General features: G+C 40.1%; 1 protein-coding gene across 5 annotated transcripts in view; it reads right to left on the reverse strand.

Moving 5' to 3' along the window:
- The window catches only part of OSBPL6 (oxysterol binding protein like 6), a 284,303-nt gene that overhangs the window by 19,646 nt on the left and 248,260 nt on the right, over positions 1-16,397 (reverse strand). For all 5 annotated transcript variants that reach the window (XM_040441312.1, XM_040441315.1, XM_040441310.1 and 2 more), the window contains 7 exons: positions 13,084-13,249; positions 11,046-11,176; positions 9,663-9,770; positions 4,222-4,317; positions 2,495-2,582; positions 1,985-2,238; positions 717-854 (listed from right to left, as the gene is read on the reverse strand). In XM_040441312.1, coding sequence (XP_040297246.1) covers positions 717-854; positions 1,985-2,238; positions 2,495-2,582; positions 4,222-4,317; positions 9,663-9,770; positions 11,046-11,176; positions 13,084-13,249 — 981 coding nt within the window. The remainder of the gene's footprint in view (positions 1-716; positions 855-1,984; positions 2,239-2,494; positions 2,583-4,221; positions 4,318-9,662; positions 9,771-11,045; positions 11,177-13,083; positions 13,250-16,397) is intronic.

Below are 16,397 nucleotides of genomic sequence, written 5' to 3' on the forward strand. Positions count from 1 at the left end.
CTCATTATATCCAATCATCCAAGCAATCAGAAAAGTAATTCTCACAAGTTTAAGAAGGAAATAAGAACAGTTTAGCTTCTGAAATTAAAATTCTTCATTCTTAAAGGGGTTTTCCCATGATTAATGTAAAACATGAAAATTCAACATCATCTAGGACATGACTACCTCTTTCTAACAAAGCTAGAACTATCCCTGTACCTCACATGGACCCAGAGATCATTCATTGCTCCAGTTGTTGTGCTAGGCAAAGCCTCTAGCAGAACATATGGCTGATGGCAACTGAAGGATGGAGCTGAGCATGTCCGTCCACCTTAGTGATGGTGGACAGAGAGATAAAGGGTAGGGCTATACAGATACATTTTTGAATAGCTCAGTGGCTATGCAAAATTTTTAATTACATGCCATTACAAAAGTATTCAGATTCAAAAATGTAGAATAGTTTTGGTGGGACAACCCCTCTAAGAACCATCATGTTTTAACTCTGGCTAGATGGTATACTGTACAAATTCTACATATGAAAAGTAAAGTTCAAAGCAATTACTAAAATGCAGAGAGATTGTCTCTGGAGTCTTTAACACTTGAATGTACTGTACTCAATGTTGGGTGAATGTTGCGAAGTTTGTAGTCAATCAACCCTGTTATTTTGACTTGGAACATGGTGTGCACTGTAAGGAAGTTAAAAATGCTAACTGTTATATTCTGGGGTCACACTTCACCTGTTCTGAAAAAAATCGAAATCCTTTGTCCTCTCTTATACATTCATAAGTCTCACCGAGCACAGGGTTGAAAGGCTTGCTCCCGGCTCGGTAATATGTGGCAGCATATCCTGAGACTGCAAATGCAGCAATAAGGGCCTGAAAGAGAGAGTAAGGAGTTGAATTTATCGTGACAAAGGTATATTTAACCCATTGAACATGCCGTCTGCCAGCATCAGGCGATGGAGCAGGATTTGCTGAGCAGAGTGATATACTGCATATGTGTGATAAGTTACAATTCCAGCTCACCTTGCGCATAAATACTCCGCGTGCACGGAAGGACCAGGGGATCCAAGACGTAATAAGAAGAAGAAAAAATCCGGCACTGTAGATGCTTTGCAGTAGAAATCTTCCATTTATTGCAGCACGGTTACGACTAAGGACTTCGTCCGAAACGCGTCAACAGAGTACCGCTTGTGTCTGCATTGTCTGTACGCGGATTTATGTTGCTGCAATAAATGGAAGATTTCTACTGCAAAGCATCTACAGTGCTGGATTTTTTCTTCATCTGATATACTGAATACATTAGTCTTGTGTGAAAAGATTCAGTATTACTTGTATCTTATTCACTTATTTATTTTATTCAACATGGAGAAATGAATTCGGTGCTACTTGTCTATGGTGTAATGACAACAACCAGTGGAACAGTGCACCCTCGACTGCTACTATGGCTTCCTTGCATCCAGGGTACCACTGGCCTGTATCGGTTTCCACTGGGAGCGGGACCAGTAGTTTTGGAGACATGCATAGCACTAATGATTACTTGCCATTAAAAATACAGAAGCCCATGAGGGAAAAACAAAAAAAATGCAAGGGTGACTGCAACCTTATTAATGGACAACATATTTTTCAGAAATATACCTACAGTATAAAGCCTGGGCTAAAATTTAAGAGCATCCATATACAAACCAGTGGCGTAAAGAAAGATAGAAAGACTTGAGGAATTATATAATTGCTATAACATAATTGCTATAAATGGGGACACAGCAATTATACATGCCATGGGATGTGCAGTTATGCATCTCGTGGGTCACTCATTTCATTTCATTCACAAATTGATCCTCAGTGGAAAAGATATCACCCTGATAAGCAAGTGACGCACCATGAGCAGTAAGAATTCATTATTGTTCATTTCCTATTCCAGCTAAAGTGTTGACTGTCATTAAGACCTAATAGACATCTGTTTTTATATGTATAATAGGTATCCCAGTGCTACACATCTACTGTACCATGCGTTCATGAGGATCATCTGTCTCGGCAGCCTTATCTAAAAGTTCACTGTACTCCAATTCTTCGCAAAGGTGCTGTAAGGTATTAAGTGGCTCATTCAATTCTACAGGCATGGAGACTTTGGACAAGTCTTTGCCAATGTTATTCCGCAGAATATTCCATAGGTTGATATTGCTGGTGTCAGGCGAAGGAGCAGGTAGACTCGTTCTTCGCCCTGTTCGGAATGCACCACCTAAAAGTTCTCCGTTGAGAACTGGATGACAAAACAGAAAGGTTAGAACCCTAGAAATGTATGTACAACAACAATGAAAAAAATGAAAAATAGACTTAACAATGACCTACACAAAGGAATAAACCATTATATTGGTGTAGTCCATACTAGACAAAACTGACTTCATTATGCTCCTGCTGCAGAAATGAGTTACAGCTGATATACAACAGCTGATATAGAGGATTACAAGATACAGAGAGAACAGAAAGATCGTATCAGAATTTTATGTGCAAATTACTTTGTCGGGACACATTATCGGCAACACTGGTGTTGTCTTCAGAGATGTTATCACTGACATCACTGATGTAGGATTCATCATCTGATGCCTGGGAAGAAAAGAACAAGCACAATAAATCCAACATAATACGTACCTTACTGCACTTTAGTTCAAGGGATGTGTGGACCAACATTACAATAAATTTTAGAATGTATTCAGTGGCTCATACTGCCACCTTCTCCACCAAGAATGTGAATACCCCCCCCCCCCCTTCCCCTAGTTCTCCAGATCAGTGTGGAACCAATAGCTGGAGCCACTAAAGTCTAAAGCCTGGGAGGCATTTGGTCTGATATGTAATATGCAATTTAAAAAAAGACCCCCTTAAAGGCTATGCATAAATTGGGGGCAATTTTTTATGATTACATTTTACTCATTTTGGGCTAAAACTTATTTTTTTAATTGGTCCTCATTGGAAATGTTCAGCTGTTTCTGAGATATAGTCTATTTGCAAGCTGTCACTTTCAGTTTTCTTTGATAAAGAATCATATAGCTCAATTCTAATAAGAGTATGGTTTAAATAAGTATTTATGAGGTCAGGAGATGAAAGACAGGACCTATTGTACACATGGTCCATCAGATGACGGGATAAAAAAAACAAAAAAAAAACAGAAAGTGACGGCTTGCAAACAGATCGATTTTTATCCCTCTATCTCAGAAAGGCTGAGCATTTTTAATGCAGACCAAATGAAAAAAGATTTTTTAGCCCAAACTGAGTAAAATGCAATCATAAAAAAAATGCCCCCGAAGGTGTACATAGCCTTTAAGGGTGAACAACGCCATTGACCTGGAATCCAAGAAAGGCTAATGCATTTATCTGGATGACATTCTGCGTGTGCACAGAGAGCAGTGGGTGACTGGTGGTGTATGGATGCAAAGAACAGAAAGATTATATGCAAACTCTAAGTCCAGATTTAGGAAAGAAAACATCTACAAAAATTATGGGGCACATTTATTAAGGCCCTGTGCTAGCGGTGGATCCGCCAGAGTTATGTAGAGGTGCCAGCCTCTCTATAACTTCGCCGTATCGAGCGCCAGTCTAAATTCAAGCCAGCTTCATGCTGTCTTATATTTAGACCGTTTTCTACGCTCACACTGTGCCCACTGTTTTAAACCTGGCATGAGCCAGGAAAAGTCGCAGAATGTAGTGTAAAGGACCTTTGAACTGCAATCTGCGCCAGAAATACGCCTAATATAGGCGTATTTCTGTTTAATAAATGACCCCCTATATATATTGTGTATAATGATGAAGTAATTGATGCAGTATCTTAAACCTTGTAATTGGGCAGGGGTGAATGCCAGCAGCTCTAAATAGAGGCAATGGGAACTGTACTCTTTCACATTTGTAATCCTGCCACCAGAAACCCCTAGCAGCATGAAAACATATTTGCTGCACAGAGCTGGGCAAGATAATGAAACAGAACAATTCTTCCAAACTATTGTGTGACTATTGGTGTCATCTGGTGATCATTCTGACACCTTTAGGTACTTATTTTCTTTTTTTCATAAACTTGAAAAACCCTTTTAATATCAATAGGTTTAGGCTTGATTTTGAGTCTCACAAAATAAGCACACAAACCCTGAGGAAAGAGCAAATATATTTTGTGTTTTAATTCACCATTTTCATGATATCTAAATTAGTATGAAATCTTTAGTTAGAATCAACTCATCTGGCAGGGAACATTACGCACCTCATTCTCTGAAGAGCTGGCAGAGAGAAGAACCTCCTGAGCATCAAAGAATTCAGACACTGATTCCGACATGGACAGCCTGCCCTCATTAGAGACCTGTTGGAATAGAGGCAGAATGACATGGAATTTCTCTCCATTCTGCAGTGGGAACGGAAATACTGTACATATGTGCTGTCAGTACTTTTCTATGAAAGCATACCTAAAAGAAAAAAACTTTAACTATGTCAGCCATTACTTTTATCTAAAAATATACACAAAAACATAAGCAAAAAAAAAAAGGATTTTGCCTGTAACTACATGTGAGGAAAGCAGATGTATAGGCTTGTCATTTTTACAATTTGCACAAAATAGTACAATTCAAATTTCAATATCACTGCATTCCTTAATTGCTTATATAATCACTAAATATACTGGTACGTGTCCCAGCCAACTTCAATACTTTACACGTACCAAACAAATCCTTCAAGTATGAACAATTATAAACAATATATAAACAGTTACGTAAAATAACTGCAGTTTTATCAAAAAAAGTAGAAGAGATTTACTAATCAAAATGTCCCAGAATTCTGTGTTAATTTGTGCCATTCAATTGTTGTACATGCTTGGGACCACATTTATGGGCGTCTAAGGCTACTTTCACACTACCGTTCGGGGCTCCGCTTGTGAGCTCCGTTTGAAGGGGCTCACAAGCAGCCCCGAACGCATCCGTACTGCCCTAATGCATTCTGAGTGGATGCGGATCCGCTCAGAATGCATCAGTCTGGCAGCGTTCAGCCTCCGCTCCGCTCAGCAAGCGGACACCTGAACGCTGCTTGCAGCGTTCGGGTGTCCGCCTGGCCGTGCGGAGGCAAGCGGATCCGTCCAGACTTACAATGTAAGTCAATGGGGACAGATCCGTTTGAAGATGACACAATATGGCTCAATCTTCAAACTGATCCGTCCCATTGACTTTCAATGTAAAGTCTGGACGGATCCATCTGAAGCTACTTTCACACTTAGAATTTTTTTTAAACTATAATGCAGACGGATCCGTTCTGAACGGATCCCAAGTCTGCATTATATGAGCGGATCCGTCTGAGCAGACATCAGACGGACCCGCTCTGAACGGTAGTGTGAAAGTAGCCTTAACCTTGTCCAACAAGATTTTGTCACGTCAGGTAGGGAACAGTGCAGACCTGACCTTGATCCACCCCACTCTCCCTACCTACTTTGATGATCTGCCCAAATTGGTGACCCCCAACCAGGCAATGGTCCTTGACCTGACTAAATGTGCAGGACCTACTTAGGGGAGACAAAAGGGGAAGTCAGACAGGCCTAATATTTAATATGGCATAATATGGCATGACATATGTAGTGGAAAACGGGAAAAAAAATTCCACCACAGTTTAAGGGTTTTGTCCCTATGGCCTTCCCTATGTGGCAAAACTGACCTGTGCCCTTTATTCTCTGGGTCAGTATGATAACAACGATACCAGATATGTGTAGGCTTTTTTGTGTTTTAATACTGAAAAAAAATGATTTTTTTTTACATCGCCATAATTTGACCCCAGAACTTTTTTTTATAGTTATGTCTACTGAGCTGTGTGGGTGCTAATTTTTTGTAGTTTTTATTGATACCATTTTCTAGTGTGTGTGGCTTCATGAAGTTTATTCTTTTATTGTTTATGTGTTTTTTTTATTCTAGGGAAAGGGGGCTGATTTAAAAAAAAAAATATTATATTTTTACTTTTTTTTTTACTTTTTTTTTTATCCCCTCTCAGAGTCTACAATATGCACTAGTCAGATATTTTTTTTTTTAGCTTAGCATGTGACATCAGGTTCATTGGTTACATGACCTGGGTGTAGATCAGTCCTATTCAAGTGAATGGGGTGAGCTGTGATACCAAGCACAGCCGCTATGAAATGGATGGCGCTGTGCTTGGTGAGCTGTGAGGAGGCCACGGTGCTCACTGGAGCTCCGTTCAGCACTGAGGCTTCCTCAAAAAGCTGATTGGCAGGGGTGCTGGGAGTTTGGACCCCCCGATTTCATATTGATGACCTATCCTGAGATCCTAGAGTCTAAAGGAGGACACTGGTGTGATAGCTGGGGGAGCCTGTCTCATATTTTGCACTGGACCCAAGAACGTCAAGTTAAGCATTTTCGCTTTGACTGAGTATCCACATCTTATAAAGTGAAGGCATATTTGTAGGATATAGCATCACTTTATGATTGGTGGGGGTTCAACCATTGGGACTCCCAACGATTCTGAAAACTAAAGGGCCACAGCACCGGTTAGCAATGCGTCCCCTTTGGTGTTTTTACCTGCTAAGTGGCTCCCTGACCACCTGCTGTTCTGGGAACTAAAGCTTGACCATATTCAGGTGAATAGTGCCAGCTGCAGTCTGCACAGCTGTATAGCCAGATGCCTGGAACACCTGTAGCCTTAAACCAGTACTGCAGACCTTTCAGTCTTAGGATGGGTGGAAGTCCCAGAGGCCAAACCCCCATTGATCATAGGGTGACATCTTAACTTAGCAATATACAATCCTAGCCATATACATTATATTCAATTGCTGTGTCCGTCATCTTACAGAGCCAGCACTTCCTTCATTTTTGTTATTCAGTCCTACGGGGGAACAGAACAACAGAAATGATTAACAGAGGTGTAGTAGCAATGTGAACAAGTCTCTATAGCAGGCGCTGCAGGTGAAACTAATAGATGCAGCTTCATAAGATAGAAATACCCCTTTAAAGGAAACTGGATGATCGGTGGAATATAATATCTGGCTGTGGAATGACAGTAAAAATGTACCTGGTTAATAGGCTAATTATGGATGTGTGTCAGAGAAATTCCCATTGCTCATGTATCGCTCACTGTTGATGACCAGGGTTTAAAGTTCATTACTTTATCAAAGGCAAATCTCACTGATTGTGAAGATAATGATGCAGACTTATTACTTCAGGGCATTTCTCACTCAGGTTGAGAGAAAACGTATCTCCCAGGAAGCCTGCTTCTAGTAAGCTAATTAGCATCAGACGGAAAATGCAAATGTGATCGCACACTACATCCAGCACTCTGCCCTCCATGCTGGACGAGACATTGGTTTATATTTTGGCCAAAGCATAGTAAGCCACTCACCGCGTCAAGGTTGTCTCATGAGTGGTCCCTAACTCTTGTTCCTACCTGTTCATGGGCCATGACAGCCACATAAAATCCAGGGAATGCAGGTCAGCATGCAAGCCAAGTACACTTTGCTTGTAACCCCGTCCGGTGCCATTACAGCTTTCATCGGATCCAGGGATGCAAGTACCAACATGCATGCTGAACCCACCATATACTTCTCCTGGAGCCAGATGGCTAATGGTAGGTTCTATACAAGCAGACTCAGTTTTATACTGACTTTAAAACCAGCCTCAAGGACAGATTAACTGGTCAGGTGTGCAATGACTCCAAGGAGATCGCCACGCCTCCAATATATACTACAAAGAAAAATTAGCATCAGAGAAAATCATAGCAACGGTGATACTGTAATTATGGCGTCAATATTGCTTAGGTTAGATTGCTTAGGTTCAGGTTTTTTGTTGCAGATTTGAAAGCCAAAATCAGGTGTGGATCATAAAAGGAGACAAAGTATAAAGGACAGACCTATTTATTTGAATCCACTCCTGGTTATGGCTTCAAAAACTGCATAAAAAACCTGGACTTGTGGCCATACCCTAAACATCTATTAGACACAAAATTGCCCATACAAAATTACCCAAACTTTACTAGAAAAGTGTCATGGTTTAGTTGGAAGGGACATGGTTTAAATGCTATGTACACCTTAAGGGGCAATTTTTTCATTTTTGCATTTTACTCATTTTGGACTTTTTTTTCCAAATATTCAGCAACTTTGACATAAAGGGTTAACTCCTGCCTAGCTGTGAGAATCGTACTTTTACTTTCAGCCGGTCATCTAATAAACCTGATCTCTAAATTATTAATCGCTTAAAAACACTTGTTTAATCCTTTCACTTTTCAAACAGCAGAGACTAGCGGCTAATGTCCGCGACCGGCAATAACGGCGATCGCGGTCATTAAAGCCTTTAGATACTGTGATCAAGTGTGATCACAGCATCTAAAAGCTCAAAATCCCAGAAGTGCGTGCTTCTGGGCTTCTTACCGTCATCCTCTGCGGTCAATGAGGATGCCGGTAATTGAATTCAATGCACTGTGTGTCTCTGAAGAGACCCACGGTATTGGAGCTGCAATTCTTACTTTGGCCAGCAGGTGGCAGGTCAACAGAAGAATTGAGCAGTTCTGCTCTACTCATGGATCTATAAGAAACATAATGGTTCAGAATAAAAAAAAAATTGTCTTGTAGCCTCAAACACAAGCTTAAAAATAAATTAAACCACCCATCTTTCTGAAGAATAAAAAAATGAATACATAAATAACAAAAAATCTAAACATCACAGGCATCTCTGCGTTCAAAAATGCCACACACTCCAAAATGGTATTAATGAAAGCTACAGATTGTCCTGCAAAGGATGAGTCCCCACACAGCTCAGTAGATATTACTATAAAAAAAAGTTATGGGGGTCAGAATATGGAGATGTAAAAGAAAAATATTTTTTCAAAGTTTTGATTTATTTTTACACTATTTAGGCATAAAAAAACTATACATATGTGGTATCATTGTAATCGTACTGAACCTGGAATGAAGTGCACAGGTCAGTTTTGCCACAAAGGGAATGCTGGGACAAAACCCGTACAACGGTGGAGAAATTGTGTTTTTTTTCCAATTCCACCCCATTTAAAAAAATTTCCTGCTTCCCACTACATTGTATGCCATATTAAATGGTGGCAGTAGAATGTACAACTTGTCCTGCAAATAATAAGCCCTAATATGCATATGTGAATCGAAAAAATAAAAAAGTTATGACTCAAGGAAGATAGGGAAGAAAAATAAATAAAAAAAATCCGGTATCCAAGGGGTTAAGCCACATTTTTATTAGTAAGCTAAGAATTGAGCTATGATGAGTGTTTATAAGATCAGAGGTAAGGAGCTGTCAGCTGAGCTGCCTGACGGAACACAGTAAAAAAAAACAGAGCATGCTACTAGAGAATCTCAAGGCTGTACAGAGAAAGGGGCTCAACATTTCTAATAAAGACCAATTGACAAAATATTTTTTAGATCAAAATAAGTACAATGTATTAATTTAAAGAAATTGCCCCAAAAGGTGTCCATAGCAATGTGAGAACACGCCTGAAAATTCCAAACACAATTTACTATTACATGAGCTGAGAGCAACCAACTGGGGAAGAGTACATGAGGCAGTAACACATATTAGTAAATTAAGACTTCTGATTAAAAGGCTGATACCTCGTCATCCCTATCATAAAACACCCTTGACAGTTTTGGCTACTTAATTTAGAAGATGCTCCACATAGTAAGAAAATGAATGCAGTGATAATAACCTCATCTGGACTTGCTATAATGTTGACACTGACAACTTGGTCGGAGATGACAGATTCAGTATGTATCCTGTTAAGTCGACTCCTCAGCTCAGAGTTGTGATTCAGTGCCTGTAAGATGAAATAACAAAATTATGAAAAGTTTCTGAGTTCTGTTTACCAGACCTTCAATACTAACTTAAGCCAAACTCTCTTGCATCTGCGCAAGTTTTTCCACTGAATAACGAAAACAACAGAAGTGCTGGGTCGGTTTTATGACAGACAAGAACAGCATCTGATAGACCCCGTTTTAGTCAATGTCTGTCGGGTCTCCACCAGGGAACCTGGCATTTTAACAGACTAAACAGCACAGCAAATGAAATATGCAAAGAACACAGTAAGGTCTTGTTCGTTTGGTGTGGTTTTAGCATATGTTTAATTTACCTCTACAAGCACCATGTCATAACTGTATCTCATTGGTGTGCTCGCTATAAATGTAAGGAGTAGGCTCAGGAGCTGAGCCCTCTCCATATGTGGATAAATTCCCAATAAGTTTCATGTGTCACATGACCCTCTTCCTATTGAAAAAACTAAAGTTGGATTCAAAATGGCCAACTTCAAAATGGCCGCCATGGTCACCACCCATCTTGAAAAGTTTCCCCCCTCACATATACTAATGTGCCACAAACAGGAAGTTAATATCACCAACCATTCCCATTTTATTAAGGTGTATCCATATAAATGGCCCACCCTGTATATAAATACGGCTATGTGAACAGAAAAGTAAAAAAGTTATGGCTCTTGGAAGGCGGGAAGGAAAAAAATAACACAAAGAAAATAAAAATAGGCTTTTTCCAGGCAGGGTTAAGCCAAAGCCTGAATTGGATCCAAAATGAGAAGACATACAAACGATTACTTTATATTTTGCCTTAAGTTACTTCTGGTTTGGGCATAAAAAAAAATTTCGTCAACAGAATCAAATCCAAGACCTAAATCATAGCCACACCCTTGCTGGTTCCAAGTTGGTATGGCTCCCCCCAACTCCTGCAGACTATTAGAAGCATCAGAAAATTATGACACCTTTATTAGCAAAGGTAAGTGTGTATAGCAGTAGGAGAGCAATGTCTTGGAGGATGTAATGCAGAACTGCAACAGGTTTTAGGCTTTTTAAACAATAAATGACATGCAATCACATAGTGAATGGCGAGACAACAGACTTTAGGATTGGTGTTCCCGTTGTATGAGAGGGCTTAGATTTTTATCCAACATGGATCACAATATTTATTTAGTAATGGATCCTGACATCTTTAGCACTCAGCATATGGCTGGTGTTCAGAAGGAGTCTCACTAATTAGTTTCTACAGCACTGATGTGGAAAGGTGTCTTGTAACTCAAGATAAAAAGTACCTGAGAAAGTGAATGTCTGAGGCGCACAATATGTGTATTCTGACTGCTGTAATCCTGTTCGGAAACCATCTGCTTCATTTTTTCCTTCTCGATAGCAATGGTGTTATAGGCAGATTTAAGGAGAGAATGAACTGGAAACAGCAAGAAACAACAGGTAGAACATTTACTACACAATAGATGAACTAATAAAAACAAATAGTTACAGCGCCACACCGCTACAGGTTGGTTGCCTTAAAGGGGCTGTCCCATGAAAAATATTCTACATTTTACAAATCAGCACCTGGATCTGAATAATTGTGTAATTGCATGCAATTACAATTTAGTATAGTCACTGAGTTATTTAATAACATGTATCTATATATCCCCGTCAGCTGTTTATTCTTTTCCTTATTCCTCTGTCCACTTCATTAACATTGCTGAAGTGGTCGCACATGCTCAGTTCCAACTGCCGCCAGCCAATCTACAGTTAGAAGCTGTGACAGGTACAGGGAGAGAGCTGCAGCAGAAAGGACACCTTCCTGAGAAAGGGCCCATGCCCTGAGCTGCAGCAGAAAGGTCACTCCCCTGAGAATAGACACACCCCCTAAGGTGCCAGCCTGAGGAAAATCTGGCAGAGCAATTGGAGCAAGAGCTGGGGAGATCTCTGAATCCATGTGGAGTACTGGTCTGGTTCTAGTTTTGTTAAAAAGAGGTTGTCATCTACTAGATGATGTCTGACTTTCAGATTTTACATTAATCATGGGATAATCCCTTTAAGAACAAGTAGTGGGGAATGACACAATCATATCTGGCCTGCTCCAAGAAGTGTAGAAAGAAGCTTGAGTTCGGCACAGCCTCACAAGGGCCCTACCGTTTCCATCAGCAAAACACAGACGTTTGGATGTTTGTATGGTATCCAGGTTCATCCGTTGTTTTTTTCAGATCAATTAATTTGCCTTCCTGTGCTGGGTACTGGCTCCTTCGCTCCCTTACTTCGGCTGCTTCACCCGGCTTCCTCGCTGTCAACATCCGGTTTGCCACTGCTGCAACCAATTGCTAGCCGCAGCAGTGACCTGCTCCCCTTGCATCATGACAAACGGTCACGTGATGCAAAGGGAGCAGTTTACCGCTGCAACCAGTGATTGGCTGCAGCGGCATCAAACCTGATATTTACAGTGAGGGAGCCAAGCAAAGTAGGTATTATTCTGCCCAGCTGAGTTTGAGAATCATTACAGATTACGTCTGCCTCAGTTTTGGTATTTCTGTAGTGATTAGTGTGGTTATGGCACCATCTAGCGGTGTTAAGTTGTATTACACTTTGTTTTTCTTGTTACAAAGACTGCTGCATTGTGGGAGTGCAAAGCATCCTGGAAAAGAGAAGCCTCCAGTCATCAGGACGCATCAGCAGAGCTCTCCAATGCATGTCTCCTTCTCAAATTCCACCAGCCTTGTAAAAGCATATCTGGTGAGAGATCTTTGTTCCAGGGATATTATGTTATGCAGAGCTGTTCAGTCGGTGGTAATTGTTACTCAGGGAGTTGTTACTACTGTTAGTTAGACATGTAGTCCTATGTTAGGCAGCCATTTTACCATGTGCTTCAGTGTTATGCAAATGTTACAGTACATGATATCTATACTTTATACTTATACATGCTATTTGTATTCTTGTAGTTTTACCAAACAATCCTGTTTTGCCAATAAACAAGTTAAGACTACAAAGAACAGTCCTCTTATTTGGAAGACAGGAATAGTTTATGCTGAATTTCCGACTGCACACCGTGTGAACCTGTATGAAGACAGAACAGGTATGCATGCTCCCCTTTGCAGATCTGCTAAGGAGTGCCAAGGGAGTTGTCATCCCCTTTAATGGGGCATCTGGTGACAGATGCTACAACTCACTTAATTATTAAAACATTTTAAATATAATAAAACATTTTAAATGTATGCGTGTTTTGTTGCTTGTTTACACAGAAATTCTTATCTTTATTAAATATAATGAATATTTTATTACATTTAGCTACATAAAATAAACATCATCTTCTGTTCTCTTCAAATGTACCTTTCTGCGCTAATAAGCAAAATTCTTCCTGCATCTTGGTATAATCCGATGCAAACTCCAGGGCATCAGTTACATGACTTGGAGTGGTTTGAAACTCGACATCTGCATAGAGGTTAGGGTTGGAGGCGTGCAGCCGAACGGGGGACATTGAAGCACTGAGAGGTACCTAGGAAAAAGAAGCTATTAAAACGGTGCATTATGAACATTGGTCAATAACATTAAGACTAGGTCAATATCTATATATATTACGAGTGTCCCATGTGACCTTGTTAAATATTTTACGGCTACTCTCATCTGAACTGAAAAAAAAAAAATAATTAAAAGAAATCCCATTTATATTTCATTAGAATATTGACTGTTCCACATATAGGCTCCAGAGATGGGGGTCTCTCAGTATGAATAATCCCCCCTACCTCACCGTCACTACTATGATTTAGAAAATTATATTACTTATTCACATTCAAGTAAATGGAAGCCAACAAAAGTGCTTCTGTCTGAAAAAATCCAAAAATCTGTGACCAAACAGAACTCTTTAGAGGGGTTGTCCAGGATTTAAAAAAAAACATAGCTCCTTTCTTCCAAAAACAGCACCATACCTGTCCACAGGTTGTGTGTGGCAATGCAGATTAACCACATTCACTTCAATGATGCCATATTGTACACAACCCAACTGGTGTGTCGCTGTTTCTGAAAGAAAGCAGCCATGTTTTACTATTTGTGGAGCATCCCTTTAAATCACCAACAGTCACATCAAAATTGCAAAAACCCTCCTAAAAAATGTTTCTTTTTTATTGTACATTTTAAATTTATATCTCAAGTAAATATAGCTTGAGCACACTTTAGGCAACTGAAGTGCATTTTAACCCCTTAGTGATGTAACTAATTTTAGTCTTAAGGACCAGCATAATTTTTTATTGTGTCTTTAATTTAGTTGTATGGTTTACATTCCTGCAGCATGTAACGGGTATCACTAGAGAATAAATAATAATAATAAAAAGCGGACCACATGTTTTACGCTAAGGATCCTGTGTGGACAGGTGGCACAATGTAAAATGGAAACTTTATTGTATTTATGTGTAAGGTACAAATGTTTAGGGTGACTTATTTGATGCTGTGATTCCGATGCTGGTAAATGTCTGGGTTATGGCTTTGATTAACAGCCTACTTAGGTGCAGCGGAAGGATTAGATGAGCAAGAGCTCATCTTCTCACTCCTTTTCTTGGAAAAAAAAAGGCACTTATGTTAATCACAGATGCAGTCTGATTGATGGAGGAGAGGAGGATAGATAACATGCACAGAAGTCCATGTTTCCCTCCCCTTAGGGACATGTACAGTGAGGGTATTTTCACATAGCTAAAATCCATGGCAGAAACATCAGTAGCTGAAAACAGGTTGTCAAATCTTTAATTTGGTCGTGATTTTAGACGAGTTTTTGCAAGAGTTTTAGAAGAGTTTTTGGTTGAGGATTTCCTGCAAGGTGGAGGTGTTTTTTTACATTAAAGTTAATGGGGAAACTGTTTGTTAGTGGAGTTTTGAATGTGGATTTAGCAGTGGTAAATGTCTGTTTTCCACTACCTAATCAGTGGCAAGTTTTAGCTGTGTGATCATAGGCTTAGGTAGAAACGTTCTATGTTGCGCCTGAGTGCAGTCTGCCAGCACTCCCTCCACTGACCACCCTCTCCTCCTCCATGCTGGATGACAGCCAGCTGAAGGGGAACGGCTGCTTACCCTTTCATATCAGGCTGTGCATCAGCTACAGATGTGATCCTGGTCTTGTCTGAAAGCTGATAATCTAAGCTTTTAAGCAAGACCAGGATAGCTATATAGAGAAAGATATAACCTTTAGAAATCAGGTCAGGAGTGAAAACTGCATGTACTGCATCTCTCACTGGAATCCATTTCTAAGGACTGTAAGCTGCCATGTATTGTGGCTAGTGCTCTGATCTTAGTCCTGTTTATAAGTTTAAAATGAGCCCAAAATCATGTCTATAGCCCAGTCCCAGCCTAAGATATAGTCCTCAGAAGTAACCCCCACTTTCTGCAGCCACACAGCCCCGAACAGTGTTCCTGCAAAGCAGTATTGTCCTTTTCTGCTTGTAAAAACACTGTTTGTGATGATGAATGTGGGGTCGGGGGGGGGGCATAATTTACAAGATGTTCATAGTATTGAGCTTGAGTAGGTGTTTCGAGTTAGCAGTATTTACATGCATGTTGACTATTTTTTTCATTTCTGATTGTTCACAAAATTAATACATCATAATGATGCATTTTCCAGACACAGATGTACCAAATATGCAACCCGTGTCTATTAGGTTGCTTACAATGGAATTTAATTGCATGGAAGGTCATTGTTCACAATTCCTGGTGGATAAGAGCGTGCTAGAGGTGAGCTCAGTGCTCCTGCGCTGTTTCACTGGAACAATAATCAGTGCAAATGGATCAAACGGATATATAGCTATTCATTTGACATGTGTTCACCAACTACTTTTGACCCACTTTCCTCTGGAATCAGGAAATTTAAGCCAAAAAGAATTGTATTGCTAATGGATGTGCAAAGGAAGATGGACATATACTGATGAATTCAATAATGAACAAAAAAGTATGACAAACATTTTCTATTTACGTTATTTTGCAAAGCATTGCAATCCATAAAGAGAGTCTGTCAGCAGTTTTGATCATGCTAAAATGCTGACCGCACTAGCTAGGGTCTGGGCATAGCATCACAAATATACCTTTTGTGCATCAGTATAAGTGTGAATATGACGTTTTATTCTGCAAATTCCTGCTCTCTCAAATGCCCAAGGTAGACCTTACTATGAAGTGCTCTCTGCTATCCACACTGACCTGCTTTACAGCCCCTACCTTTTGCTATGAGGGAGTAGCAGCTGTAGCATTCAACTAGGTGACCAGTACAGCTGTCACTCAGAGGGGAGGGGCTGTTAAGCAGCTTAAAGAGCACTTTCCAGTGAAGCTCTGCCCCCAGTGCACTTAAAGTTAGACCAACCGATAAGAAAAACTCTGATAAAGTGCATACAATACACTGGGGTCTAGCATAAATTACTATAACCAAAAAGAACCAAACCAATAACCCCACAAAAAATGAGGAAAACACTCATATAAAATATATGTAGTTTAGTAAGACATAAAGTAAACATACAATGACAAAGGCACAAGGCAATGGGGGGATGGGACGCCTCGTGTATCGGAGCCATAAACCCCCCCCCCCCCGGCCTGCCTATATGGTAGAGCAGAAAACCAGGTCACAATGGATGATGAAATCATAACAGAGCAACAGTGGCATGTGTAAGAAGTAA

This window comes from Bufo bufo, chromosome 7, assembly GCF_905171765.1.
Source record: "Bufo bufo chromosome 7, aBufBuf1.1, whole genome shotgun sequence".
In the NCBI taxonomy this organism is placed as follows: Eukaryota; Metazoa; Chordata; class Amphibia; order Anura; family Bufonidae; genus Bufo; species Bufo bufo.